This window comes from Oncorhynchus gorbuscha, linkage group LG23 (genome assembly GCF_021184085.1).
Source record: "Oncorhynchus gorbuscha isolate QuinsamMale2020 ecotype Even-year linkage group LG23, OgorEven_v1.0, whole genome shotgun sequence".
Classification (NCBI taxonomy): domain Eukaryota; kingdom Metazoa; phylum Chordata; class Actinopteri; order Salmoniformes; family Salmonidae; genus Oncorhynchus; species Oncorhynchus gorbuscha.
The window spans coordinates 65,312,252-65,338,240 of record NC_060195.1 but is presented as its reverse complement, the minus strand read 5'-3'; the positions used below and the strand labels follow the sequence as shown (position 1 = coordinate 65,338,240).

General features: G+C 46.9%; 1 protein-coding gene and 1 pseudogene across 3 annotated transcripts; one reads left to right on the top strand and one right to left on the bottom strand.

Moving 5' to 3' along the window:
• On the bottom strand, positions 1-19,965 carry LOC124010469 (chloride intracellular channel protein 4-like). Of its 3 annotated transcripts, XM_046322913.1 has the most exons (7): positions 9,425-12,057; positions 8,064-9,173; positions 3,812-3,921; positions 3,506-3,631; positions 3,303-3,409; positions 2,822-3,003; positions 1-808 (listed from the first exon to the last, which is right to left on the bottom strand). In XM_046322913.1, the coding sequence occupies exons 1-7, from the start codon at positions 11,897-11,899 to the stop codon at positions 647-649; spliced, it is 4,272 nt and encodes a 1,423-aa protein (XP_046178869.1). In that variant the 5' UTR covers positions 11,900-12,057; the 3' UTR covers positions 1-646. The 3 variants fall into 3 exon arrangements, with proteins under 3 accessions (XP_046178869.1, XP_046178871.1, XP_046178870.1); XM_046322915.1 differs by lacking the exons at positions 8,064-9,173; positions 9,425-12,057 and adding an exon at positions 19,829-19,965; XM_046322914.1 differs by lacking the exons at positions 8,064-9,173; positions 9,425-12,057 and adding an exon at positions 4,446-4,667.
• LOC124010470 lies at positions 13,648-25,989 on the top strand (annotated as a pseudogene).

Sequence of the window (25,989 nt, the reverse complement as noted above, 5' to 3'; positions counted from 1 at the left end):
TGTTCTGAAATCAGTTTAATAAAGACTCCTCTGGTGAGGATTATAAGGCGAGTACACAGGGTTCTGTCAGTATTTGTTTGGTGCGTACAAAACGTACAAATAGATAAGTCAGACCTTCACTATTGATTATTATTCACCAATAGATAGCCAAAATAAGACGGGGGAGAAACTAAAGAAAAGTTCATTTATAAAGTATATGTATGTTAATATTTATATATAGGTTAATACTGTGATCAAGGCCAAAGTGTTGCATTTTCATATAAGTATGGCATGTCTACCTGTGCTCTGCTATTCCTCTAAGACACAGAGGTTATAACACTCTAATTAATGCTTATGGCTGCTTTAGGACAGTTTTACAATGTCGCAGTATAGATAGTACTATACATTTCTAACAGTGTCTGTGTTTTCAATGACACCATACAGCTATATTATAGTTCACTGCAGAGGGCTTTGGCCAAAAGGACTGGATGTGAAATGGATGCAGACCTCTCTGTCTAGTGGTCTTACAATCACAGCAGCCATGACACTACATATGAGTGCCGTGCAACCCAACCTGTGAGTGCACAAAGACACACACACACACACATGCACACACACACACAATTTGGGATTGGGCCTTCTCAGTTTCTCCCTCCTCCCCCTCTCGCTATTTGATTCGTTTGGCCACATCTATGTAGGCAAATTCGATTTCGCGCTCAACAGGACAGGTGTTAGTAAACTCTTCCCTCTTGTAGGCGTGGTTCAGATAGCGCCACACCCCCGCCATCTCCGCCGGGATCTCAAAGCCACGGTACTTCCTGGCCACCACCTGAGACAGGACCGAGACACAGGTGATGTCATGAAACAGACCAGGAAGAAGCCTAAACATGGGAATCACTTTGAGAGAAACAAATCACAACTCATATGAATCAGTGATAGAGGTCAGTGTTGATGTGAGAATTTAGAGGATATAATTCATTAAAGTAGTTCCTTTATAATGTGTAGTACTAGTGGCAATGAACTTGCAACCTTCCGGTTACTAGACCAACGCTCTAACCACTAGGCTACCCTGCCGCCCCTTTATAATGTGTAGTCTGGGCAGCAGTACCTTTATTACATTTACATTTAAGTCATTTAGCAGACGCTCTTATCCAGAGCGACTTATAATGTGTAGTCTAGGCAGCAGTACCTTTATAATGTGTAGTCTAGGCAGCAGTACCTTTATAATGTGTAGTCTAGGCAGTAGTACCTTTATAATGTGTAGTCTAGGCAGCAGTACCTTTATAATGTGTAGTCTTGGCAGCAGTACCTTTATAATGTGTAGTCTGGGCAGCAGTACCTTTATAATGTGTAGTCTGAGCAGTAGTACCTTTATAATGTGTAGTCTGGGCAGCAGTACCTTTATAATGTGTAGTCTAGGCAGCAGTACCTTTATAATGTGTAGTCTAGGCAGCAGTACCTTTATAATGTGTAGTCTAGGCAGCAGTACCTTTATAATGTGTAGTCTAGTGCAGCAGTACCTTTATAATGTGTAGTCTGGGCAGCAGTACCTTTATAATGTGTAGTCTAGGCAGCAGTACCTTTATAATGTGTAGTCTAGGCAGCAGTACCTTTATAATGTGTAGTCTAGGCAGCAGTACCTTTATAATGTGTAGTCTAGGCAGCAGTACCTTTATAATGTGTAGTCTAGGCAGCAGTACCTTTATAATGTGTAGTCTAGTGCAGCAGTACCTTTATAATGTGTAGTCTGGGCAGCAGTACCTTTATAATGTGTAGTCTAGGCAGCAGTACCTTTATAATGTGTAGTCTAGGCAGCAGTACCTTTATAATGTGTAGTCTAGGCAGCAGTACCTTTATAATGTGTAGTCTAGGCAGCAGTACCTTTATAATGTGTAGTCTGGGCAGCAGTACCTTTATAATGTGTAGTCTAGGCAGCAGTACCTTTATAATGTGTAGTCTAGGCAGCAGTACCTTTATAATGTGTAGTCTGGGCAGCAGTACCTTTATAATGTGTAGTCTAGGCAGCAGTACCTTCATAATGTGTAGTCTGGGCAGCAGTACCTTTATAATGTGTAGTCTAGGCAGCAGTACCTTTATAATGTGTAGTCTGGGCAGCAGTACCTTTATAATGTGTAGTCTGGGCAGCAGTACCTTTATAATGTGTAGTCTGGGCAGCAGTACCTTTATAATGTGTAGTCTAGGCAGCAGTACCTTTATAATGTGTAGTCTGGGCAGCAGTACCTTTATAATGTGTAGTCTAGGCAGCAGTACCTTCATAATGTGTAGTCTGGGCAGCAGTACCTTTATAATGTGTAGTCTAGGCAGCAGTACCTTTATAATGTGTAGTCTAGGCAGCAGTACCTTTATAATGTGTAAGCCGGTGCAGCAGTACCTTTATAATGTGTAGTCTGGGCAGCAGTACCTTTATAATGTGTAGTCTAGGCAGCAGTACCTTTATAATGTGTAGTCTAGGCAGCAGTACCTTTATAATGTGTAGTCTAGGCAGCAGTACCTTTATAATGTGTAGTCTAGGCAGCAGTACCTTTATAATGTGTAGTCTGGGCAGCAGTACCTTTATAATGTGTAGTCTAGGCAGCAGTACCTTTATAATGTGTAGTCTAGGCAGCAGTACCTTTATAATGTGTAGTCTGGGCAGCAGTACCTTTATAATGTGTAGTCTAGGCAGCAGTACCTTCATAATGTGTAGTCTGGGCAGCAGTACCTTTATAATGTGTAGTCTAGGCAGCAGTACCTTTATAATGTGTAGTCTGGGCAGCAGTACCTTTATAATGTGTAGTCTGGGCAGCAGTACCTTTATAATGTGTAGTCTGGGCAGCAATACCTTTATAATGTGTAGTTTGGGCAGCAGGTTGCAGTCTGCCAGTGTGAGGTCAGGTCCATCCAGGAAGCAGCGTGTGGACTCCTGAGGGTCTTCTGTGCTGTTGGCATCGATCTCCTCCGGCAGGGGGGTCCTCAGGTATTCATCCAGCCGCCTCAGAGACTTCAACAGGGCCTTCTCCAGGCCTGCACCCCCCCCACCCCATGCCCCACACACACACACACACACACACACACACACACCCACACACACACACACACACACACACACACACACACACACACACACACACACACACACACACACACACACACACATACACACGCGCACACACATACACACACACGGTATACTGTGAGTGAACACAGACAGACAGAGAAGCACACACACAGACATTGTAATCACAGTCAGAGACACACAGGCTACAGTGTAAACACGCAAACACACAGTACATACACACAGTACAAACAAACGCAAGCCTTACCGTCGTTGGTATCTTTGCGGGGGTTCTTGATGTAGGCAGAGAACTTGGAGAACACATCTATACCTGCAGTGTTTGACTCTGGGTGATTAGTCGCCAACTTGGGGTACCTGAGAAAGATATATCAGACATCAGGATTGGTCAGTTGAATCCAGGAAGTGGTTGTTTGATTGACAGGCAATAGACAGGAAGTGGTGAGTGAGTACCGTGGTGGCGTGAGTTTTTCCTCAAGGAACTCTTCTATCTTGTTGACGTCGACCTTCACCTCCCCGTTAAATGTGACGAATGGAGGGTTGGTCCCCGGGGCCAGGTCCTGCAGGTCCGCCGGTTTCCTGTGTAACACATTATTACAAGGTTCTTACAGGGCTCCTGTGTCAGGGAACCCACATAAACTTCATCCAGCATTGATGGCTGAATGTCTTTAGAAAGTATTTCAAACCCTGTTGATCTTGATATAGAACACAATTGATTGATTGATTGATAGACGTATCGGCCGATGGGATGATCCATACCTTTTGAGGTCGACTGTGGTGACGTTGAAGATAACTCCCTTCAGCCACAGGATCATGAAGAGGCGCTGGGAGAATGGACAGTTCCCGATGCTCTCACCATCACTGCCAGCCTAAGTTGGAGACACACAAAAGGTTCAGTCCAACTCATACACACACAGTTCAAATACATACAGTACATACAACAGGCCCCAATCACAAATGCCCTGGTCATTATTCCCTGTCTGGTAAAATACACTACCACAACACGTTGAAGCAGCCCTGACGATCTCTTGCCACTACTGGGTCCTCAACAAACCTGAGAGATCATTAACAACACTAGCACCACCAGCAGCACCAGCAACAACAACAGCACCACCACCACCAGCAGCAACAACAGCACCACCACCAGCAACAACAACAGTACCACCACCAGCGGCAACAACAGCAGCATCACCACCAGCGGCAACAACAACAGCACCACCAGCAGCAGCAACAACAGTACCACCAGCAGCACCACCAGCAGCAGCGCCAGCAGCAGCAACAACAACAACAACAGCACCACCACCACCAGCAACAACAACAGCACCACCACCAGCAACAACAACAACAGCACCAGCAGCATCCAATTCCTCCATACTTCAAGCTCAACTCTTACCTTGACAAACAGCTCGATAGTTGGGAACCCCAGCTTTTTGGCTGCTATGTCAAACCAGGCCATGGTGACAACACAAGTCAAGGTATCAGTTTATGGACTCATAACCTAGAGGTCCAAAGACAGCCCGATCCGTAAATCAATCTGCCTCCAATCAGTCAGGTTCTGTCAGCGAAACTGGGCTGACTGAGACCGGACCGGGTCTGAGGGTTCTGTAGCTGTGGGTGTCCATGATTGGGGTGGTAAGATCGAGGGGAGGTGGGTTTAGATATGCAGAGCAGGACAGTGAGACGTTTTGCACAGCACACTCCCTCTTTGTTAGCCACACACAGCTAGCATAATAGACACACTGTTTGGGTGTTTTCCCTGTCTGGTGGGGCGTCTTTCGTTTATAGATTGTAGTTCTGATGTGTTGAATTCAGCTACAGGTACTGATGGAATGAATTAATAACAGCCCATGCCAAACAGAGAACAGTGTGCAAACTTGTTTAGATACGTAATCAGGTCCATGTGCCCCTCTACAATCATTTCTTCCTGATGCAAAAGTTTCAGTTTATGATTCCAATAAAATTATCTCATTCACTGCCCTTAATAACCTACAATGCAGAAACTCTGCCTCTTTTGGTGCACCAGGATACGTTTTAATCAATCCTCAAACAACAGCAACAATAGGCACCAACTGACTGACCCAGAGTCTGTGGGTATGGTGTCAGTGTAGGCTGGCAGAACAGTGTGAGGTCTGTTCTGGGGTCAGTGTGTGGGAGTTGATGGAATCCTCAGGCCTGTTCTGACCCTGATGCAATGTGTTTCTCACACAAACACACACACACACATACACACACACACACACACACACACACACACACACACACACACACACACACACACACACACACACACACACACACACACACACACACACACACACACACACACACACACACACACACACACACACACACACACACACACACACACACACACACACACACACACACTGAAAACGTACTCCTCGTAGGCAACCAACCATACTGTGCATGCATATCATAGAAGTACCTCATTGGGTAGAAAGTTGTCAACAACATAACATTGTTTGATCATGTATATTTCTACCGAGATCATTACAAACCCAACCAACTCTGACTCATCACACTTCAACTCTGACCCCAAGCTCATGGCAATAGGTGACCATTCAAGTGTGCTGTGTGACTTTGTTACCATAATGACAACAACAGCGGACCAATAAGTCAAATATCTGCATGTGTGTAGGCAGAGTGGGCCCTGTCACCCCCTCTTGTCCCCAGACACCCCAGTCAGCTCCATACCAGCAGGCCTGATAATCAGCTTATTGTCAGAGAGAAATAGAGAGAGAAAGAGAGAGAGAGAGAGAGAGAGAGAGAGAGAGAGGGGGAGAGAGGGGGAGACGGGGGGGAAGAGAGGGGGGGAGAGGGGAGAGAGAGGGGGAGAGAGAGAGGGTCGAGAAGGAGAGAGGGAAAGAGGGAAAGAGAAAGAAAGAGCGAGAGAGAGAGGGGGGGTCAAGAAGGGAAGAGAGAGAAAGAGAGAGAGAGAGAGAGAGAGAGAGAGAGAGAGAGAGAGAGAGAGAGAGAGAGAGACAGAGAAAATGCAAAAATAATTTCCTCCATGTTTTCCTTACTCTCTAACTCTGTTGAAAGCCACAGTTGGAGCTTGCTCCTGCCTCCTGCCTCCCCTGACCTTGGCCATGGAGCATACCTACAGTTGCTCTCACACCAAGAGCTTCTACACCTGCATTGCTTGCTGTTTGGGGTTTTAGGCTGGGTTTCTGTACAGCACTTTGAGATATCAGCTGATGTACGAAGGGCTATATAAATACATTTGATTTGATTTGATTTGAAGAACAAGACAAAGGTGTCTATTGTACTATGTGAGCAGGCGTCCCGGGAGAACAGGCCAGGATATTAGGACATTTTCCCCCAGGCTTAATCCTTCAGCTGGGCGCCAGGGCACCTTCATCAAACTCTGGAATGTGCCTTTGTTGTGTTGGTCACGTCCTGGGCCCATGGCATGCAGCCCTCCAGACCTACAACGCCATAACAATATGCCCATTTTTAGCAGGAGGTTTTATCTAGGCGACTGACGGTTAGCACACATAAAGTATTATGTAGCACATGTGGGAGTCAAATCCACAACCCTGGGGTTGCTATAGAGAGCCACACTCCAACCAATTGAGCAAAAGGAGGTACCATGTCAGGTAACTTTTTAATACAGGCTTTTTATAGACAACTGACCAGAAATGCGTGGCTCAGAGCAATACAGTTGCGGCTAGAATGGAGCGTAATGATGTAGTGGCTCAATGTAGTACTCTCCACCTTGTCCTCAAAGCACTGTTACTAAGGAATATTATACAACATGCCTCACACCCAAACCGTAAGTATGCTTGATGTTTCCTTAGCAACAGATTTTCAAAATGGAGGTGTGTTTTTGAATAAGTCCAGCAGGCTAATACTTTACTGGCCAGACACACAGACCCTCTTCTTTCCTTACTACATCACCTTTGACCTGCAGGGCCAAACAGTGTCTTTATTTCGACGTAAATTAAGTTACCTGCTAACTACTCCCTTACAGTATATTTTCCAGGCCCAGATCTGAAGCGAAGCCAGTATCATTGTATGTTGCCTTGTCGCTACACTCGGTGGTAAAGAAGAACAGGCCACAGAAAGTAGGCTAATGATAACAACAACGTCCTCTCTCTCTCAAAGACTCCCGACAGGAGGCCATTTCAAGTTGTCAAATCGCATTACTTTAAACCAGCCAGGGGAGAATAGACCACAACAACAGAACAATGTCTGGGGCTTTGAGCGGACAGTGTCTGAGCTAGCCTTTATGACCAACTGAACATGACTATAGACCAGACACTAATATAATTAGCAACTAAGTAGCTAAGATAAGCTAAAAGGTGGGCTAGGGCTAGTGGCTGGCATGAGTTTTCCTATGATGCTAGCTAGCACGCTACATGTAGCCCCATGTGTAATCTATAGAACAGGATGACAGGAAAGTTCCATTACGAGCTAAGTAAATCATTCTCGAGGATTCCGAAACACTGATTGGATTACCATGTGAGAGTTGGATGCAGATAGAGAGCGAGAAAGAAGGAAGGAAGAGAAGGGGTGGGTTTGTATTGTTGTGACATGTGGACAGATACATCTTGTAGCCGTTACCTGAATAGAAGCTACACTTGACTTTAAACACATGCTAAACTATATCCTGCCACAAGTGGAGATGCCAATACACGGAGACAATGGCAGAGAGATCTGTACATCTAAGACCACACCCCTCAGTGTTCTTCAGTCCTAGTCCTGCGCACCCACAGGATGTGCAGGGTAACACACCTGATTCAGGTAATCAGCTGATCGATACAGCCTGTAGCTCTACAGGACCAGGGAGCCCTGGGGTCTGTTCAGGAAGATGCACTATAACAGAACTTTCAAATATAAATACTACACAGGGTGTATTGTAGATAGAACACATGTGATTGCCTGTCGTCTAAAAAAGGGAATTGTGTCAGCTTTATTCATCACATGTCTATCTGCAACGTTCTTAACGTCATAGCTAACCCATAGTTAACCCTTGGTGCTACTGTACCTTGACATAGAGGGAGATCTCGTACTCCTGGGGGTCCGGACTGTCGCTGTCTTCCTCGTAAGGAGTTGGGCTCTGCAGCCTCACAGACTTCTTTGGCGTCTTCTCCTCCCCCTGCGCCTCCTTCTCTTTCTTCACCTCTATCTTCACCTCTGTCCTCTGGTGCATGAACGTGGGCACTTCGTCCATGACCACCACCTTCTTCTTCTTTTTCTTCACCTGCTCCTCTCTCCTCTGTGGGGAAAGTACCTCCTCTTTGAGCACCGACTTCAGCTCCTTTATCCAGTCCTCCCTCCTCTCGGGGGTCTGAGCTTCCTCTGGGGACAACTTCTTAATCCCGTCCTCCTTCCGCTCAGGGGTCTGCGCCTCCTCTGGGGCCTCCTTCTTGATCCAGTCGTCGCTCCTTCTGCGGGTCTGCGCCTCCTCTGGAGACAACTTCTTAATCCAGTCCTCACTCCTCTCGGGGGTCTGTGCCTCCTCTGGGGCCTTCTTGATCCAGTCATCACTCCTTCTGCGGGTCTGCACCTCCTCTGGGGCCTCCTTCTTGGCCCAGTCCTCCCTCCTCCAGGGGGTCTGTGCCTCCTCTGGGGCCACCTCCTTGTTCCAGTCGTTGCTCCCTCTGCGGGTCTGCGCCTCCTCTGGGGCCGCCTTCTTGTTCCAGTCGTTGCTCCCTCTGCGGGTCTGCGCCTCCTCTGGGGCCGCCTTCTTGTTCCAGTCGTTGCTCCCTCTGCGGGTCTGCGCCTCCTCTGGGGCCTCCTTCTTGTTCCAGTCGTTGCTCCCTCTGCGGGTCTGCGCCTCTGGGGCCGCCTTCTTGTTCCAGTCGTTGCTCCCTCTATGGGTCTGCGCCTCCTCTGGGGCCGCCTTCTTGTTCCAGTCGTTGCTCCCTCTGCGGGTCTGCGCCTCCTCTGGGGCCGCCTTCTTGTTCCAGTCGTTGCTCCCTCTGCGGGTCTGCGCCTCCTCTGGGGCCTCCTTCTTGTTCCAGTCGTTGCTCCCTCTGCGGGTCTGCGCCTCTGGGGCCGCCTTCTTGTTCCAGTCGTTGCTCCCTCTATGGGTCTGCGCCTCCTCTGGGGCCGCCTTCTTGTTCCAGTCGTTGCTCCCTCTGCGGGTCTGCGCCTCCTCTCCTCTGTTCCAGTCGTTGCTCCCTCGCGGGTCTGCGCCTCCTTCTTCTTGTTCCAGTCGTTGCTCCCTCTGCGGGTCTGCGCCTCCTCTGGGGCCGCCTTCTTGTTCCAGTCGTTGCTCCCTCTGCGGGTCTGCGCCTCCTCTGGGGCCACCTTCTTGTTCCAGTCGTTGCTCCCTCTGCGGGTCTGCGCCTCCTCTGGGGCCGCCTTCTTGTTCCAGTCGTTGCTCCCTCTGCGGGTCTGCGCCTCCTCTGGGGCCGCCTTCTTGTTCCAGTCGTTGCTCCCTCTGCGGGTCTGCGCCTCCTCTGGGGCCTCCTTCTTGTTCCAGTCGTTGCTCCCTCTGCGGGTCTGCGCCTCCTCTGGGGCCTCCTTCTTGATCCAGTCGTTGCTCCCTCTGCGGGTCTGCGCCTCCTCTGGGGCCTCCTTCTTGATCCAGTCGTTGCTCCCTCTGCGGGGTGTCACCCTATCTCTTTTTACTGTCGACTCCTCTTTAATTTTTCCTTGTCTCAGCCTTGTGGGAGTTAGCAGCATCTCATTCAGCAGTTGTTGTTTCACCTCCTCTGTTCCAGGGAACCCATTCTCTATCCTGGCTTTGCGACTTTTGACCCCTAGCTCCACCTCTTCTTTCTTCTCTTTCCTTCTTTCCTTCGCTGTGTATTCATTCCCAAACTTTACTGGCTCATCCTTAGTGGCAGGCCCTGGCTGTTCTACTCTCTTGCAGCCTCCCTCTAATGCAGATTTAGACTCATCCTCAATGAGATCTTCTGGCTCTTCCGCCATCTCAATCGCTACCTCTGATTGTGAGTCTAGATTATCGTCAATGTTTGTCACTGGCTGTTCCTCCAACTCACCCCCTCCCTCTGCTCCTCCCGTCCCTATCTCTGAGACCGGGACTGGATTATCCATCTCTTCAGCCCCTCCCACCTCTGCAGCTCCGGGCTCATCCAAAATGACCTCTCCTGGCTGTTCTTTCTCCATGTCTCCTCCCTCCTCAAGCTCAAAAGCCTCCTCGACATGCTCTAAATCCTTGTCGTCGTCCTCCTGTGTAGCTTCTTCTGAACCCTTGAGTATCTGTACCTGTGGCTGAGCTACAACTTTGTCTTCTCTCTCTTCCCCCTCTTCTCTGGCAGCATAATCAGGCTCCAAAGCCTTTTCCGTCTGTTCCTCCATACCACCGCCACCTCTTCTCTCTTCCTCTGCTATGTCTACATTATCCTCCTTCTTTTGCTCCTCCTCTACTTTGCTGCCTTCTGTGTCCATCCCCACCACCGCATTATCTCCAACCTGTTGCGGCTCTTCCCTCTCCCTACCACCTCCCTTCACTGCCCTATCACTGTCAACCTCTTCCACCTGTAGCTGCTGTTCTGTCTGTTGTAAACCTCCCTCCTCTTTAGAGCCGTTCTCACCCTCCTGACTCTCATTGGGCTGTATCAGTGGCTGTGCCTTGCTCTTTCTCCCTCCCTCTACCTCAACAGGTGGAGTGACAACATCCTGTGGCTGTTGAGCTGTGGTTGCCTGACTCTTGATGACTCCAAGCTCTGTGAACTCATTGGTAACAAACAACGGGGGCTGGTGCTCTGTCGCTTGATCCCCCTCCTCTTTTTTCTCTAAAACTGCTTTAGTTGTCTCTCCCTGTTCTTCTGTAACATGTCTTTTAACCTCCTCCTCTTTTTTCTCTTTACTCTTCTCACTTCCCTGCTGGTTCTCATCCCTCTCTTCTTGTGAAACCTGTCGATTTTTTGCCAATTTATTGTTACTTTCCTCGCCCTCTCCTTCATTGTCATTGGCTGGCTGATGTTTAGGCTCCTCTTCCCGTCCTCCCTCCTGCCGTGTTTCTCTGACCTCATCACTAGTGGACACCGTTTGACAGTCATCGGTCACTTGACTCCCGCTTTCATCACTCACTCTCGCCATGCCATCATCATTAGTCACCTGGCTGATGGGCATCTCTGCATCCTGACCGCCACTCTGCTCTCCCTTCGTTAACTCATCTGTAGTGGATGTGGTTTCTGGCTTTCGACTCTCTGTCCACAGGTCTTCTTTACTCTCCACCTCATCATTAGTTGACGGGACTGGCGGTTCTGTTGTCGTCAAACCGACATTGTCCTCTGTCTTCTCTGTCTCATCAACAGGCAAAATTATTTGTGCCTTTTCTGCCTCTGGAGATGTCTCCAAGGCTTTCCTCTCTACCTCATCATTAATGGACTCAGTTTCAGGTAAACTAGGGGGTGGTGGGGGGAGAGGATCTTCTCTCTCCTCTATTTCTCTCTCTTTGTCCGCCCCTGCTGACTCTTCCTCTCTCTCAGCGAACTTCTCTTCTTCAACAGCCTCTACAGATTCCTCCTGCTCTTTCTCCTCCTCTTCAATTACAACAACTGTCACGGTCAGCTCCCGCTCCCCTTTATACCCCTCTCTCTTTTCCTGTAAACCAACCTCCTCTTCAATCCCCCTCTCCCCCTCCTCTCCCTCCTTTCCTCCGCTCCCGCTAGCTTGCATCGTCACTTCGAAATGATCAGCTGCACCTGCCATCCCAATGTCCTCCATGTCCTCGCCCACCTCCTCCCCCAGTTCTAACACCTCCTCTGCTAGTTCTACATCCTCCTCCTCCTCTTCATCTCGTTGTCTCTGTCTGTCCAGGTTGGTACAGGTTCCTATAGGGCTGTGGATGATGGCTCCATTGGAAAGGTCCGGGCTGAGGCCATTAGCTTCAGACTGAGCCATGGTTACTGGAAGACCAACACACACTGGGAAGGAGTGTGTTCAAGGTTCCAACGAGTATGTGTCCAGGAGTTCAAGCCAAGTTTGAGAAAGTTAGATAAGTGTGTGTTTGTAGGTTCCACGGACACACGCACAGCTTCTAGTTGTCGCTGCCTGGGGCTCCAATCTGTAAATAGTGCCTGTGTACAGTTGGTCAAAGTACAATCTCTTTCTCTCTCTCTCTCTCTCTCTCTCTCTCTCTCTCTCTCTCTCTCTCTCTCTCTCTCTCTCTCTCTCTCTCTCTCTCTCTCTCTCTCTCTCTCTCCCTCTCCCACTCCCTCCTTCTCCAAAGGATTAGGCTGAGTTTCAGAAGTTGATCCCCACATGACCAGCCTGCCTCATTTAAATCCGCCCAGAGCCTATATCCTCCCAGCCCAGCCCAGCCCAGCCCAGCCCAGCCCAGCCCAGCCCAGCTCCAGAGCTTATATCCTCCCAGCCCAGCCCAGTCCAGCTCCAGAGCCTATACCCCCCCCCACCCAGCTCCAGAGCCTATATCCTCCCAGCCCAGCTCCAGAGCCTATATCCTCCCAGCCCAGCCCAGCTCCAGAGCCTATATCCCCCCAGCCCAGCCCAGCTCCAGAGCCTATATCCCCCAGCCCAGCTCCAGAACCTATATCCCCCAGCCCAGCCCAGCTCCAGAGCCTATATCCCCCAGCCCAGCTCCAGAGCCTATATCCGCCAGCCCAGCTCCAGAGCCTATATCCCACAGCCCAGCCCAGCTCTAGAGCCTATATCCCCCAGCCTAGTCCAGCTCCAGAGCCTATATCCCCCAGCTCAGCCCAGCTCCAGAGCCTATACCCCCACAACCATGCCTAGCCCAGCATAGCCCCAGTATCCCACATCCCTCTCCATACCCCAGGCCCCTCTACTCCACTCCAACCCCCATCCATTCAACCACTTCCCTAACAATCTCCTCCTCACATGCCCACCCCCAATCGTAAAACACATCCAACAAGTCCCCCCCTCTCCTTGCCCTGACCCCTTGGCAATTTTCAGTTCTCCTTTAACATAACTCATAGGCTGAGCCTCTGCTGAGGTCAGTGAGGATGCCCTGAGTTGGCTTTTCAGTAAACCACAGTTGTCCTAGTACAATCCCTTATCCCCTTTCAGGCTTTTTAGGTAGAGTAGACCTATAAAACCACTGTCTGACAGTCAGAGGCATCGGAAGGTAAAGGATTGCATTGTTGACCAAATTGAATTATTCACACAAGAGAATTTTGGTACAAAAGGATGAATAACCTTAGTAATTATTTATCTTTTAAATTTCATTCTTCGATATAAAGATATTGATGATGCTGCCATCATACTCTTCAAATAAAGAAGATCATCTAATACTGACTGTAGGCCTTACGTTTTTCAACGTTAGAGGGCAGTAATTGCTTTGTCTATAATGGTAGTAAATATGATAAAATAGCAGGTCATTTACATATAAATAAATAGACTTCACTTCAGTAGACATAAGTATGGCATTTGCAACGAACAGTTCAGGGCAAAATGACAGTGTCCTAAAACTCAACACCGACAGTGGCAGCTAATGTGCCATCACCTTCAGAGCGTTCCAGTCATTTGCAATGGGGTAAAGCGCTGCGTAGACATCACTGATCTAAAACAGACTGTATGAGTCAAACTCGTTATCATGTAATCTTTTGGACAATCCCGAATTGCAATGATCAGTGAAGCTGCGTTGCGACAGTTCTAAACCGGAAAATCGCATCAGCTGTTTTTCGTCCCCTTGACGTCATCTCCTTTAGTCGATGTGCCACCAGCTCTTTTCCAGTACTTTCAGTTTTTATTGTAATATGCGTTTTGAATATCATTTACTGAGAAATATTTGGCCATAAAACAACATAGCTACATTAGTTATTTAACTTTTGCTCATTAATTAATGACGACTCTAAGGAGCTTGCGATGAGATAGTAGCTAAGCGCTTCTGCTAGCTAGTAAGCTAGCTGAAAGCTAACGGAGGACCACAGTATATTTAGCTACAGTGACTGCTAGGTCCGAACTGCAAGTTGAAACAACTAGCCTGGCGCGACTAGAACAAGTACAAGATGCAGAAATCAGAGAAAAGCGATGGTGCTGAGGCAACGGTCGGTGTGCAGTTTACCGACCTTCCCAACGCCCTTATCGCATGCAAAGTAACTGAAGATGTTTTCAATGACCAAACTCTGAAGGTAAGGACGTGTGTTATGGTGGATCAAAGCATTCAACCAAAGCAAGCTTGCATTACATTACAATGGTTCCCTACTAAACAACTTAAACCTACGTGTGTGTGTGTGTGTGTGTGTGTGTGTGTGTGTGTGTGTGTGTGTGTGTGTGTGTGTGTGTGTGTGTGTGTGTGTGTGTGTGTGTGTGTGTGTGTGTGTGTGTGTGTGTGTGTGTGTGTGTGTGTGTGTGTGTGTACTCATGTTCACAATCCAAAGATAGTATTACATTCCACTCCTCCAAAGAATTGGCATCTTTCTAAAGATGAGTCTTAGGCTCCTAGTTGTGTAGTTCCAATCCACCACTCACACCCTCATCACACACATGGAAATGGTTCCCTTCCATCCCCTGATTCCATAGGGGTTGGAACAGTTCCATCAGCAAGAACATTACTAGATTTCCCCCCATAACAAGGCCAGAATACAGGAAGCTTGGAAAAACTGAGATTCTGTCCTAACTGGGCCAGAATCTCAGAGTTTAGCCAAGGACAGATGCACACCGGCAGAGTGTTTATTTTAATCTTTCCTTTCCTTGTCTTCTTTCCTTCATGACCACTTAGCTAGCCAATAAGTGAAAGTGATATGGCACAAACATGTCTAGTCATCGCTGCTCCTCTCACCGATCTCTTGTCAGGGGTTTTGGCTGATGAGGCTGTGACCTCTTTGTCAGTCAAATGAAGGCCACTGGAAGTAGACTATGTCATAACACACTGTAATCAGAACAATGGAAAAGGGTGTATGCTCGTAACTATGCCAGATGTCATTCAGGAGATCCCCTGAGAGGGAGAGAGTTGGCAAGCAGAGGCCCTATTCAGTCAAAAGCGTTTCTGGACTTTGAGGATATAGCCTAAATTATAAAACAAAGATTGGTATCTTTAGTAAAATGCATATCTGGTACACACTCCCATTATCTCAGTCTCTGATAACATCTAGCCTTCCTGAGGTCAGGGGAATGTGTCACAGGGGCTGAGTTTTTGTGTTGGAAATCTGACTAATGTATTTTTCAGTGTACACAACATTCTTCCGCTCTGTGTAGGCAAGTCTTTGATTCAGAGAGATTTTCCATTGGAGCTGGCAGGACGCAAGGAACAGTAAGGACAGCAGTCATAAGCAGGAAGAGATGAGATTGAAAAGGGGAGAAATTAGAGACTTAGTTTTATGTAAAGACTAGGCCCTATGCCTTGCAATTTGTTTAAAGCAAATAGAATAAATCCACACACTAGGGCTGTCCCGATAAAAACATTTATAAATCGAGCGCGCTCAAACTACCCATCATTCTGATTACGGTAGTCATTTTGTCACCCTCATCATGGCAAAGACACGGAGAAATGCATATGATGCAGCTTTCAAGTTGAAGGCGATTGATCTGGCTGTTGGAAAAAGAAATTAAGCTGCTGCATGGGAGCTTGGCCTTAATGAGTCGATTATAAGACTTTGTAAACAGCAGCGTGAGGAACTGACTCAGTGCAAAAAGACAACAAACCTTTCAGAGGGAAGAAAAGCAGATGGCCCAAAGTATTTGCAGCCACTCGACATCAATGTAAATCGTGCATTTAAGGTGGCGCTCCGTGTTCAGTGGGAGGCTTGGATGACCTGTGGGGAGAAATCCTTCACTAAAACATGCGAAGAGCAACTTCTGGTCAAGTCTGCCAGTGGGTCCTGACAGCGTGGAGCATTGTCAAAAAATCCACTATCATCAACGGGTTTCGAAAGGCTGGACTGCTGCGTGTTGAAGGGGCAGCATGAGCTCAGCGGGGTATTTGCCTCCGGATGAAAGTGACGAGAGCGACAATGAAAACGATCCAACATCGGATGAAGCAATTCTGAGGCTATTCAACTCCGACACCGAAGGAGATGACTTCAGTGATTTCAGTGCACAGGAGGAAGATAGTGACCAATGACTTTACTGGTCGGCTACTGTTTTAATTTTTGTTACAAGCCGTGTTTCGTTAAAGCCTATTTATTTTTGTTACAAGCTGTGTTTCGTTTAAAGGCTGTGTAAAGTTAATTTGTTTCAATGTACCGGTAGGCACCTGCGGCTTATAGACATGTGCAGATGACTCAAGAGGGAGCCAGAGATCAAGATAACCAGAAGAAAAAACCTAAACCTGACCCAACCATCCTCCTGAAGTTGCTGGTAATGGGCTACACAAGGAGTCCACAACCTTTCTCATGAGCAATGCCAATTTATCTTACAATTTCTACTGATTTGCATGCTAGTTATGGTTTTCAAATGCACTTTTTCATGGAACAGTTTCATTTAATTTAGAATAACATCTTCACATCACAAAATATGAATGAATATGAATGAATAAGAGCATGACATCTTTCCCTTTCACACTGAGTTGTTATCGAAAGGGAGAGAGCTGTAAAGATTTTTCAAATACACTACCGGTCAAAAGTTTTAGAACACCTACTCATTCAAGGGTTTTTCTTTATTTGTACTTTTTTCTACATTTTAGAGTAATAGTGAAGACATCAAAACTATGAAATAACACATATGGGATCATGTAGTAACCAAATCAAAATAGCCACCCATTGCCTTTATGACGGCTTTGTAAATTCTTGGCATTCTCTCAACCAGCTTCAGCTGGAATGCTTTTCCAACAGTCTTGAAGTTCTCACATATGCTGAGCACTTGTTGGCTGCATTTCCTTTCCCACTCTACGGTCCGACTCATCCCAAACCATCTCAATTTGGTTGAGGTCAGGTGATTATGGAGGCCAGGTCATCTGATGCAGCACTTGGAACCCAAAATCTCCAATTTGGACTCCAGACCAAAGGACACATTTCCACTGGTCTAATGTCTATTGCTCATGTTTCTTGGCCCAAACAAGTCTCATCTTCTTATTGGTGTCCTTTAATAGTGGTTTCTTTGCAGCAATTCGACCACGAAGGCCTGATTCACACAGGTCTCCTCTGAACAGTTGATGTTGAGTTGTGTCTGTTAGTTGACCAGCGTTGGACTAGTAACCGAAAGGTTGCAAGATCGAATCCCCGAGCTGACAAGGTAAAAAGCCGTTAACCCACTGTTCCTAGGCCGTCATTGAAAATAAGAATTTTTCTTAACTGACTTGCCTAGTTAAATAAAGGTAAAATACAATTAAAATAAAGCATTTATTTGGGCTGCAATTTCTGAGGCTGGTAATTCTAATGAACTTATCCTCTGCAGCAGAGGTAACTCTGGGTCTTCCTTTCCTGTGGCGGTCCTCATGAGAGCCAGTTCCATCATAGCACCTGATGGTTTTTGCGACTGCACTTGAAGAAACTTTCAAAGTTCTTGAAATGTTCTGTATTGACTGAACTTTGTCTTAAAGTAATGATGGACTGTCGTTTCTCTTTGCTTATTTGAGCTGTTCTTGCCATAATATGGACTTGGTCTTTTACCAAATAAGGCTATCTTCTGTATACCCACCCTACATTGTCACAACACAACTGATTGGCTGAAATGCATTAAGAAAGAAAGGAATTCCACAAATGTACTTTTAAGAAGACACACCTGTTAATTGAAATGCATTCCAGGTGACTACCTCAAGATGCTGGTTGAGAGAATGCCAAGAGTGTGCAAAGTTGTCTTCAAGGCAAAGGGTGGCTATTTGAAGAATCTCAAATATTAAATAGATTTGTTTAACACTTTTTTTGTTACTACGTGATTCTATATGTGTTATTTCATAGTTTTGATGTCTTCACAATTATTCTACAATGTATAAAATAGTAAAAATAAAGAAAAACCCTTAAATGAGTAGGTGTTCTAAAACTTTTGACCGGTGGTGTACATTGAGGAACGATTGTAATTCTCAATGGATGTAAAAACAGACTTTGTTTGATTTCTCTTTTAGGTGAAGTAAACATTACTTTGAGAAGCTCCACAGCTCATTAGTGGTGGTGCATTAAGCCAATCAGAAATACAATCAGATCCCCAAATGGGCACATTTATATGCCTACATTTGCACATAGGCCAGATAGCATATAAGCCTACTTCAGAGCATAATCAGGTGCACGTCCTTACTCGACGTTGACAGGAGCGCTGCAAACAAAGGAGAAAAGAACAACCATCAACCAGTCAACTAATTGGGGTCAGCCCTACCACACACGGTTGCTTTTGTTCATGAGAACCAAGTGTCAATTCACCATGGGTCTACTACACACTACTATGGGCCATACAAACAGTACTGTTGTGCGAAACAACAAACAAGTCAATGCTGTATGGAATTTACACATTGTTTGTTTAACATAGAGGCCTAGCTGGTGTGGTGACATTGGTGAATAGTGTCAGATTCAGCTGAAATGTATTTTCCTACTGTGGCCTCTTCCATGGAAGGGAGGGGGCAGAAACAGTGAGACAGGTGCTCAAACCAGAACAGCTGGTCAAGTCACACATACTCCAACTCTCACTCACTCACTCACTCTCACACACACTCTCTCACACACACAGATCAATGATTGAAAAATCAATTGGGCTTAGAAGGAAGTGAAACAGGGTCAAGGTCATAAAAACTTGACTGTTTGGAATAAAAGTGTTTTTCTTTTCAGAGGGTCACGTCCTTTAAGGAGCTTTGAGTCAGCAGAGAGATCATGTGATGGAATATTCCACTGTGTGCATCAACACTGTGTTCTCCTTTAGGAATGTTTGACAAAGACACACACCGTTTCCATCCTATTCAGATATTCATCTAGTTTTAAGACCCGTCCCTGCCCTTAATCAGGTAAACTGTCCTGTCCAAATCAGAATGGCTTCCCTCCTGCAGTAAGGGCCACACATTATTACAACAGGTCATTTTAATACAGGTCACCACCAGGGACTGGCCACACACGTGACACCCCAGAGGTTACCGAATGGAAACTGTGACCTGTACTGTCTTACTGTACTCACTGAGGGATTTGCGTGGCAGAGATATTTGATTTACAAAGCCTTAGGCCTGGAGAGAGAACAGAGCAGGTAGTGTGTGTGTTCTTGCACGCTAGTACCAGACTGCAGCTGGTAGGCTTAAAGCTACATGATGTAACTTTTTTTGGGGCAATTTGACCAAATTGACATATAAATGTGAGTTATAGATAGTTATAGTTATATTAAGTCTAAGAAGTGGTATGTATATCTGTTCTATGTGTGCTATTTCTATTCTTCCCATTAAGTTTTGTTTTTGCGTCTTTTACTTTCAGTTTTGTACACCAGCTTCAAACAGATGAAAATACAATATTTTTGGTTATAGAAAATATATTTGACAGCGGTTTAGATGGTACAATGATTCTCTACACTTGTTTTGTCACAAACTGAAATTAGGCGAACAATTTAGAATTTTAGCAACCAGGAAATGGTAAATTGTGTAGAGATTTCTGCATATTTAAGTACTTTAAGTACTCTGCCTGAGTACAACCTCTGTGCACCTCTCTCTCTACGCTGTGCTGGGGAGACAGAATCTCTTTGTTGTCTAGTCTTTGATGTAAAGGTGTGCATGCGTCTGTGCTGTCTGGTTTCTGGTGCTCTTCAGAACTATCAGTGACACTTTGGTCTTTCCTGCTGTTTCTGCCACTCAGATCAGACAATGGTGGAGTGTTCTAGAATATACAACCAGTTCTGAGGTTCCACCTGTCACTGTCTGAGGTCACACTCTGCTGTTCTAGGTTCTGTCTTCTAGCCGACTGGCTTGTCAATCACAGCCAACGGCTAGTATGATTTGTTACTCACTACCTTTCATGTAGCGGCAGCTGGAGACGACATCTCAGACAAGAGTTGATGATCTCTGCATGCAGAATACAAGTAGTGCTGTCAAAAAGTGTCAGTCGAGCGTCCAGACACAATACCTCGATACTGTTCACTTGCATGTAGGCCTGTGGGTGTAGTCTTGAGAAAATGGATGTGTAGGCTAGTTTTAAAGTTTGTGGGTGTTGTATGGAAACATGTGCCTCCCTCCTCTTCCTCCCTGCAGAGCAGCTGAGGTTTAATGCGAGTGTTTGTGTTTGTTGTTGTTAACCATCTCCAGACCTGTGTGTGTGTGTGTGTGTGTGTGTGTGTGTGTGTGTGTGTGTGTGTGTGTGTGTGTGTGTGTGTGTGTGTGTGTGTGTGTGTGTGTGTGTGTGTGTGTGTGTGTGTGTGTGTGTGTGTGTGTGTGTGTGTGTGTGTGTGTGTGTGTGTGTGTGTTAACCATCTCCAGACCTTTGTCCTACCCTGTTAGTTAGTCTCACACACACACCCACACTATCTTAGTAGTGCTCCTTTGCATAACACTCATTGTGGGGGGGGGGGCTCTCAGCCCTGCATTTTTTCCGTCCTCTGTTTTGGTTTCATATTCCTATTTTCCATTCCCTCACTGGAACATTTGCTTTCTCACACACACACACAAACACACACACACACAGATTGTCACTTCACTGCTAACACACAAACAAGTGTATACTACATTTAGCACATACATTATAGACACACTTGCTTAGCCTTTAGTCTCTCTCTCATACATTTTTCCTCTCACAGCACCTCAGTGCTATTAATACCACTCTCATAAAAGCTTCTGTGTTATCAAGTCTCCAGCTGCATACTTTCCATAAGAACCAGTTCTCCTTCATCTCTCTCTTCGTCCCTTACTCTCCACACAGACCTCTGTTTTTCAGGCCGGGTCTCTCCCTTTCTCTCATGTACTCTGTGCTTCTGCCACCTCTCTCTTTTAGTCTATCTCTCTCGTCTATGTCTCTTTGTAGTGAAGCTCTCGGGCGTATTTATACCCAGAATGACGTGTGTTTTCCACAGTTGACGCTCAGCAGGCCAGAGTCATGTGCTCCGATAAGCTGATTCAGTGTGTGTGTGGTTTTATTGTTTCAGAGTCATGGCTCAATTTCTGATTTGCACATATTTTCCATTCACAACTAAGCAACATATTTGTCATATGTTTTGTGTGTGAGTGAGAGAGAGAGAGAGAGAGAGAGAACAAGAGAAGAGTGAAGAGATTAACACTTCAGTCTGCTAAGGATTGATTTAGTTATTTTCCAGTCCTCTGTCTTTCTGTCTCACTGCCTCTCTAATTAGTCAGCAAAGGAGAGAGGGAGGGACCATGTCTGAGTGAAGGAGGGAGGGAAGAAAGGAAGGACACAGCGGGTTGGCTGGGAGTGAATGAACCATGGAACGAAGGAAGAGAAGAGAGCGAGGGAGGGGCTGTGGTGTACGTCAGTAGTTGTGACTCTCATATAAGTGGCTGCAGAGGCAGAGAGAGCTGGAGACCAGACAGAAGGCTGTATTATGAGACTTTTACAAATGCAGCCCATAATCTCGTTGGAATGTTCTACAGCCTAGACGGAGGACTGTTTTCAGCTGTCGTGTAGCTGCCTGTCTCTGTCCTACAGACCTCACTGCCAAGGGTGGAACCTGAGAGCTAACTCTGCATCTGGGCTAGCTGCTCAGTAGCTATCTGCTTCCAGCTTGAACGTCACTGGACATTTTGGCTCTTCATTTGGCCGGGACTGCAGGCTTTAGCAGCTCTCTTAGAGGGGTGAGGACTGTACAAACAGAGAGAGATAGAGAAGAGGAGGAAGTAAGGGAAGCGGGAAAAATACGTTCTTTTTTTTTGTGGGAACGAGATCTCCCTCAACCCTCACGCTGGGGAAGGCGGCGCAACCCCCCCACACCTGTCATCTTCATCCCGGCCCCTCCTCACAAACTCTGACCTCCCGCATTATCAGGTGGAAAGGCCTCTGCCTCCCTGCCCTTCCCATCATGCACCTCAAGACCACCAAGTGTAACGCCTTCTGCCTGGTTGCCTCGGTGACCAACCAGGAAGTGTTTGACAGGCCTGAGTCCCGGGTAAGAAGGCTTTATATGTCGCCTCTGATCTGTCTCCTAAAACTGATCTAAAGTCAGATTCTGCAGCCTTTGAGGTCCATTTCCCAGTGGTTGTAATGGTTAAGTAATCTGTTCCAAGATCTGTGCTTGGCTGCAGCTTGTGATTAATTCTCTCTGAACTAATCGTTCCAAACGGCTTTAGACCAATGAGATGCAGCGGTCCTCATGGTCTGAGCTGAGCTCCTTTCAGACCGCTGTCACACTGGGTCTTTCTTTAGCGACGGACCCCGACGCTCACCAAGGCCAGGCACGCACACAAGTTGAGCGGGGTTGCCATGACAACCGGGCAGTGTTCCTCATTTTAAGGGGACAGTTTAGTCAAGCATTTTGCAGCAGCTATTTTTAGAAGGGCGGGGGTGGGTAACGTTAGGCCTGAAAGACTGAAGATATGAAACGAGGTTGGTGACAGTGTTTTCGGGAAAGGTACTTATAGTACAAGTCTTCATACACTTGACAAATGTGCCTTTCAAATCACAATGCATTTGGCCTTTATAGGGTTTGGTTTTATTGTCATTGTGCCTGGACTGGTCTTGGATTTTTATTTTTTACCCCCTTTTCTCCCCAATTTCGTGGTATCCAATTGTCCAATCGCTGCAACTCCTGTACTGACTCGGGAGAGGCGAAGGTCGAGAGCCGGGCATCCTCCGAAACACGACCCAACCAAGCCGCACTGCTTCTTGACACAATGCCCACTTAACCCGGAAGCCAGCCGCACCGATGTGTCGGGAGGAAACACCGTACAACTGGCGACCGTGTCAACGTGCATGCGCCCGGCCCGCCACAGGAGTCACTAAAGCGCGATGGGACAAGGATGTCTCGGCCAAACCCTCCCCTAATCCGGACGACGCTGGGTCAATTGTGCGCCGCCTCATTTGTCTCCCAGTCGCGGCCGGCTGCGGCACAGCCTGGGATCAAACCCGGGTCTGTTGTGAAGCCTCTAGCATTGCGATGCAGTGCCCCAGACCGCTGAGCCCCTTGGTTTTAGGCTTTGTTGGGCTTCTCTCCCACTGCTGGTTCTCTCCCAGGCCACAGTCTCATAACTGTAGTTAATGTTTGTTATCTGTGGGATCATGGTGACTGAGCAGTTTTGAGAAGCATAGCCTATTTCTGGGTAAACAGACCATTATGTATTTAATGTATTATGTCATCCCATTACTAATGATGCGTGGCAACATCACTATCCAACTCACTTGTACTGTACCTTCTCTATCACCCTCTCTTTCTCTCTCACCCTCTTTCTCTCTCACCCTCTCTTTCTCTCTCGCCCTCTCACCCCCCCTCTCTCTCACCCTCTTTCTCGCCCTCTCACCCCCCTCTTTCGCTCCCGCCCTCTCACCCCCCTCTTTCTGTCTCGACCTCTCACCCCCCCTCTTTCTCTCTCTCTCTCTTACACCCTTTCTCTTACCCTCTTTCTCTCTCTCTCTCGCCCTCTCTTTTCTCTCTCTCTCCTTCTATAGGCCAGTTTTGAGTCTCTGTTCCGCTCCTTCGACCCGGATGTAAACTTCCAGTTCTTTAAGAGTTTCCGGCGCGTGAGAATCAACTTCAGCGATGCACTGGCTGCCGCTGAGGCGCGGCTCCGACTGCACAAGAGCGACTTCAACGGCAAAGAGATGCGCCTCTACTTCGCACAGGTAGAGACACGACTTCTGTACATCACCCAGTGCCCCTATACTTTCAGTTACTTGGATCTTATGGTAGTGGAAATATGCTATGCATTACAAATAATAGCTCCCAAGTGGCGCAGCGGTCTAAGGCACTGCGTCACTAAAGACCCGGGTTCGATCCCGGGCTGTATCTCCGTGACCGGGAGTCCAATAGGGCGGTGAACAATTGGCCCAGCGTCATCCGGGTTAGAGGAGGGCTTTACAAGTAGGCCGTCATTGTAAATAAGAATTTGTTCTTAACTGACTTGCCTAGTTAAATAAAGTTAAACAAATTATTTTTAAAATGTGTGCATCACTTTGGTTTAGCTAGCAGCAGTGTTGGCACTGATTGATTCCATTGATCTACATTGAGCCTCGTGTATCGCCCCCCCCCCCCCCCCCCGTCTGCCCTGCAGTCCGTCCTCATAGGCAGTCCCCGCCTGGAGCCCCCTAAACCTGACAAACAGTTCCTGATCTCCCCCCCCAGCTTCGCCACCAATAGGGTGGCAGCAGGCCCCGGACGCCGTGCCTGTCATCAACTACGACCTTCTCTGTGCCATCTCCAAACTAGGGCCAGGTACAACACACACACACACACTTGCTACAATGCGGATGGGAACCTAAAATTAGAATTGATTTTAATTCAATGTGATGGAATTACAGTAGCTGTCCTTTATATTGCCATCAGTTTGATTGTGGCCAGTCCTACAGTGTTAACTGTCCTCTCTCCAACTGTAAATTAGGTGAGAAGTACGAGCTGCACACCGGCACCCCCACCACCCCCAGCGTAGTGGTCCACGTGTGTGAGAACGAGCAGGACAGCTCGGGGGGCGAAGACGACACAGAAGGAAGCACCAGCAGCAGCAACCGCCCCCCTCGCCCCAAAATCATCCAGACACGGCGTCCGGACATCACCCCGGCGTCATGCAGTGAGCAGCAGAGAGAAGGGGCGCTCTAACATCCACAAAGCATGTCTCCCACATCTGCCTCTCAGAAGTCAATGACAACCTGGCCCCTGGGAGGATGCTGTTGGGACATGTAATACATCCTCTCTAACACTAGGGGGAGTCGCATCTCATAGCCCTGCCTTTTCATGGAGAGAAAGAGAGAGAGAAAGGAAAAGAGAGAGAGAGACATTCATCTCTTATCATTTCACATTTAATTTCTCTTTCGTCCTTCATTTGGAACAATATTAGACACTTGAGAGAAAGAGAAGTAGACAGAGAATAAAGAGCAAGGGATGTTTTGAATATTTTTGCTGTAAAAAAACCTGTTTTACTTCATTTGCTTTGTGACCGTTGTATATGTTCATGGTCAGGCATGGTAGTGTGAGAGAGATGTTGTAGTCCTCTCTAGAGAGACACGGGGGGATCAACTTTCTTTGGATTCATTGTGACTTGTAATTCAGGACCCCGTAACAAACCCTGTCTATAGACTCATTTCATACTGTGTACTGGATCCATCATTTTCTTGTCTATAAGATGTGTGCGCATGCTGCAGAGGAGGCCGGCTCGTAATAATTGCTGAAACGGCGCGAATGGAATGGCGTCAAACTATGTGTTTGATGTATTTGATACCATTCCACCTATTGCGCTCCAGTCATTACCACGAGCCCGTCCTCTCCAATTAAGGTGCCGCCAACCTCCTGTGGAACGCTGCCATCACTAGCTCAGCGATTTACAATGTTTCACTCATCGAGGAGTACAAATGACATTTCTATTTGATGACATCACAATAGACCTAATTATTATTCATGAATCATTCCTAATGGTCTTTACTCCAGGCCTAACATTTATGAGCAGAACACTTCAAAGTTACTTTCTTAGCAAATGAACCTGTCAAGGAGTGAATTCTATGAAAGGGACTTTCTGCTTCCATAGCATTGAGATATGTTACTGTATGTTAATACAAGCTCCCCTCTTAGTCCATCTTCCTTTGACAGAAATGGCTGCCATATCACGCTGGTCACATGGGGCAGGGATGGCCTCCTGCATGGGTCTTCATAGCTTACTGTACATTTTTGCTGCACATCTTCCTGGCCAGTATGGCTGGTATCACTTGACTTACACGGCTATTTTGGGACCGACTGGGGGGCCATTAGGGCTCTGAACTGCAGTTACTGTAGGAGGGTTGGTTGTGTGCGCTGCTGTCAGAGGGGGGGGGGTTCATAGGTTGTAGTGGGAGGCTTGTGTAGATGCACTGTGAAATGTTTAATGCATGCGCCATCACAGCACATCTGGAATGAAGTTATCCACCCCAGCGGTTTAGTTGCATTAGTCATTTAGCTACTTTTGTACTCAAACTATTGACATTCATTATAATACTTTGAATAATAACCTAGTGAGTTATCATGTAATAAATACTTCACCGCTAAAGTCA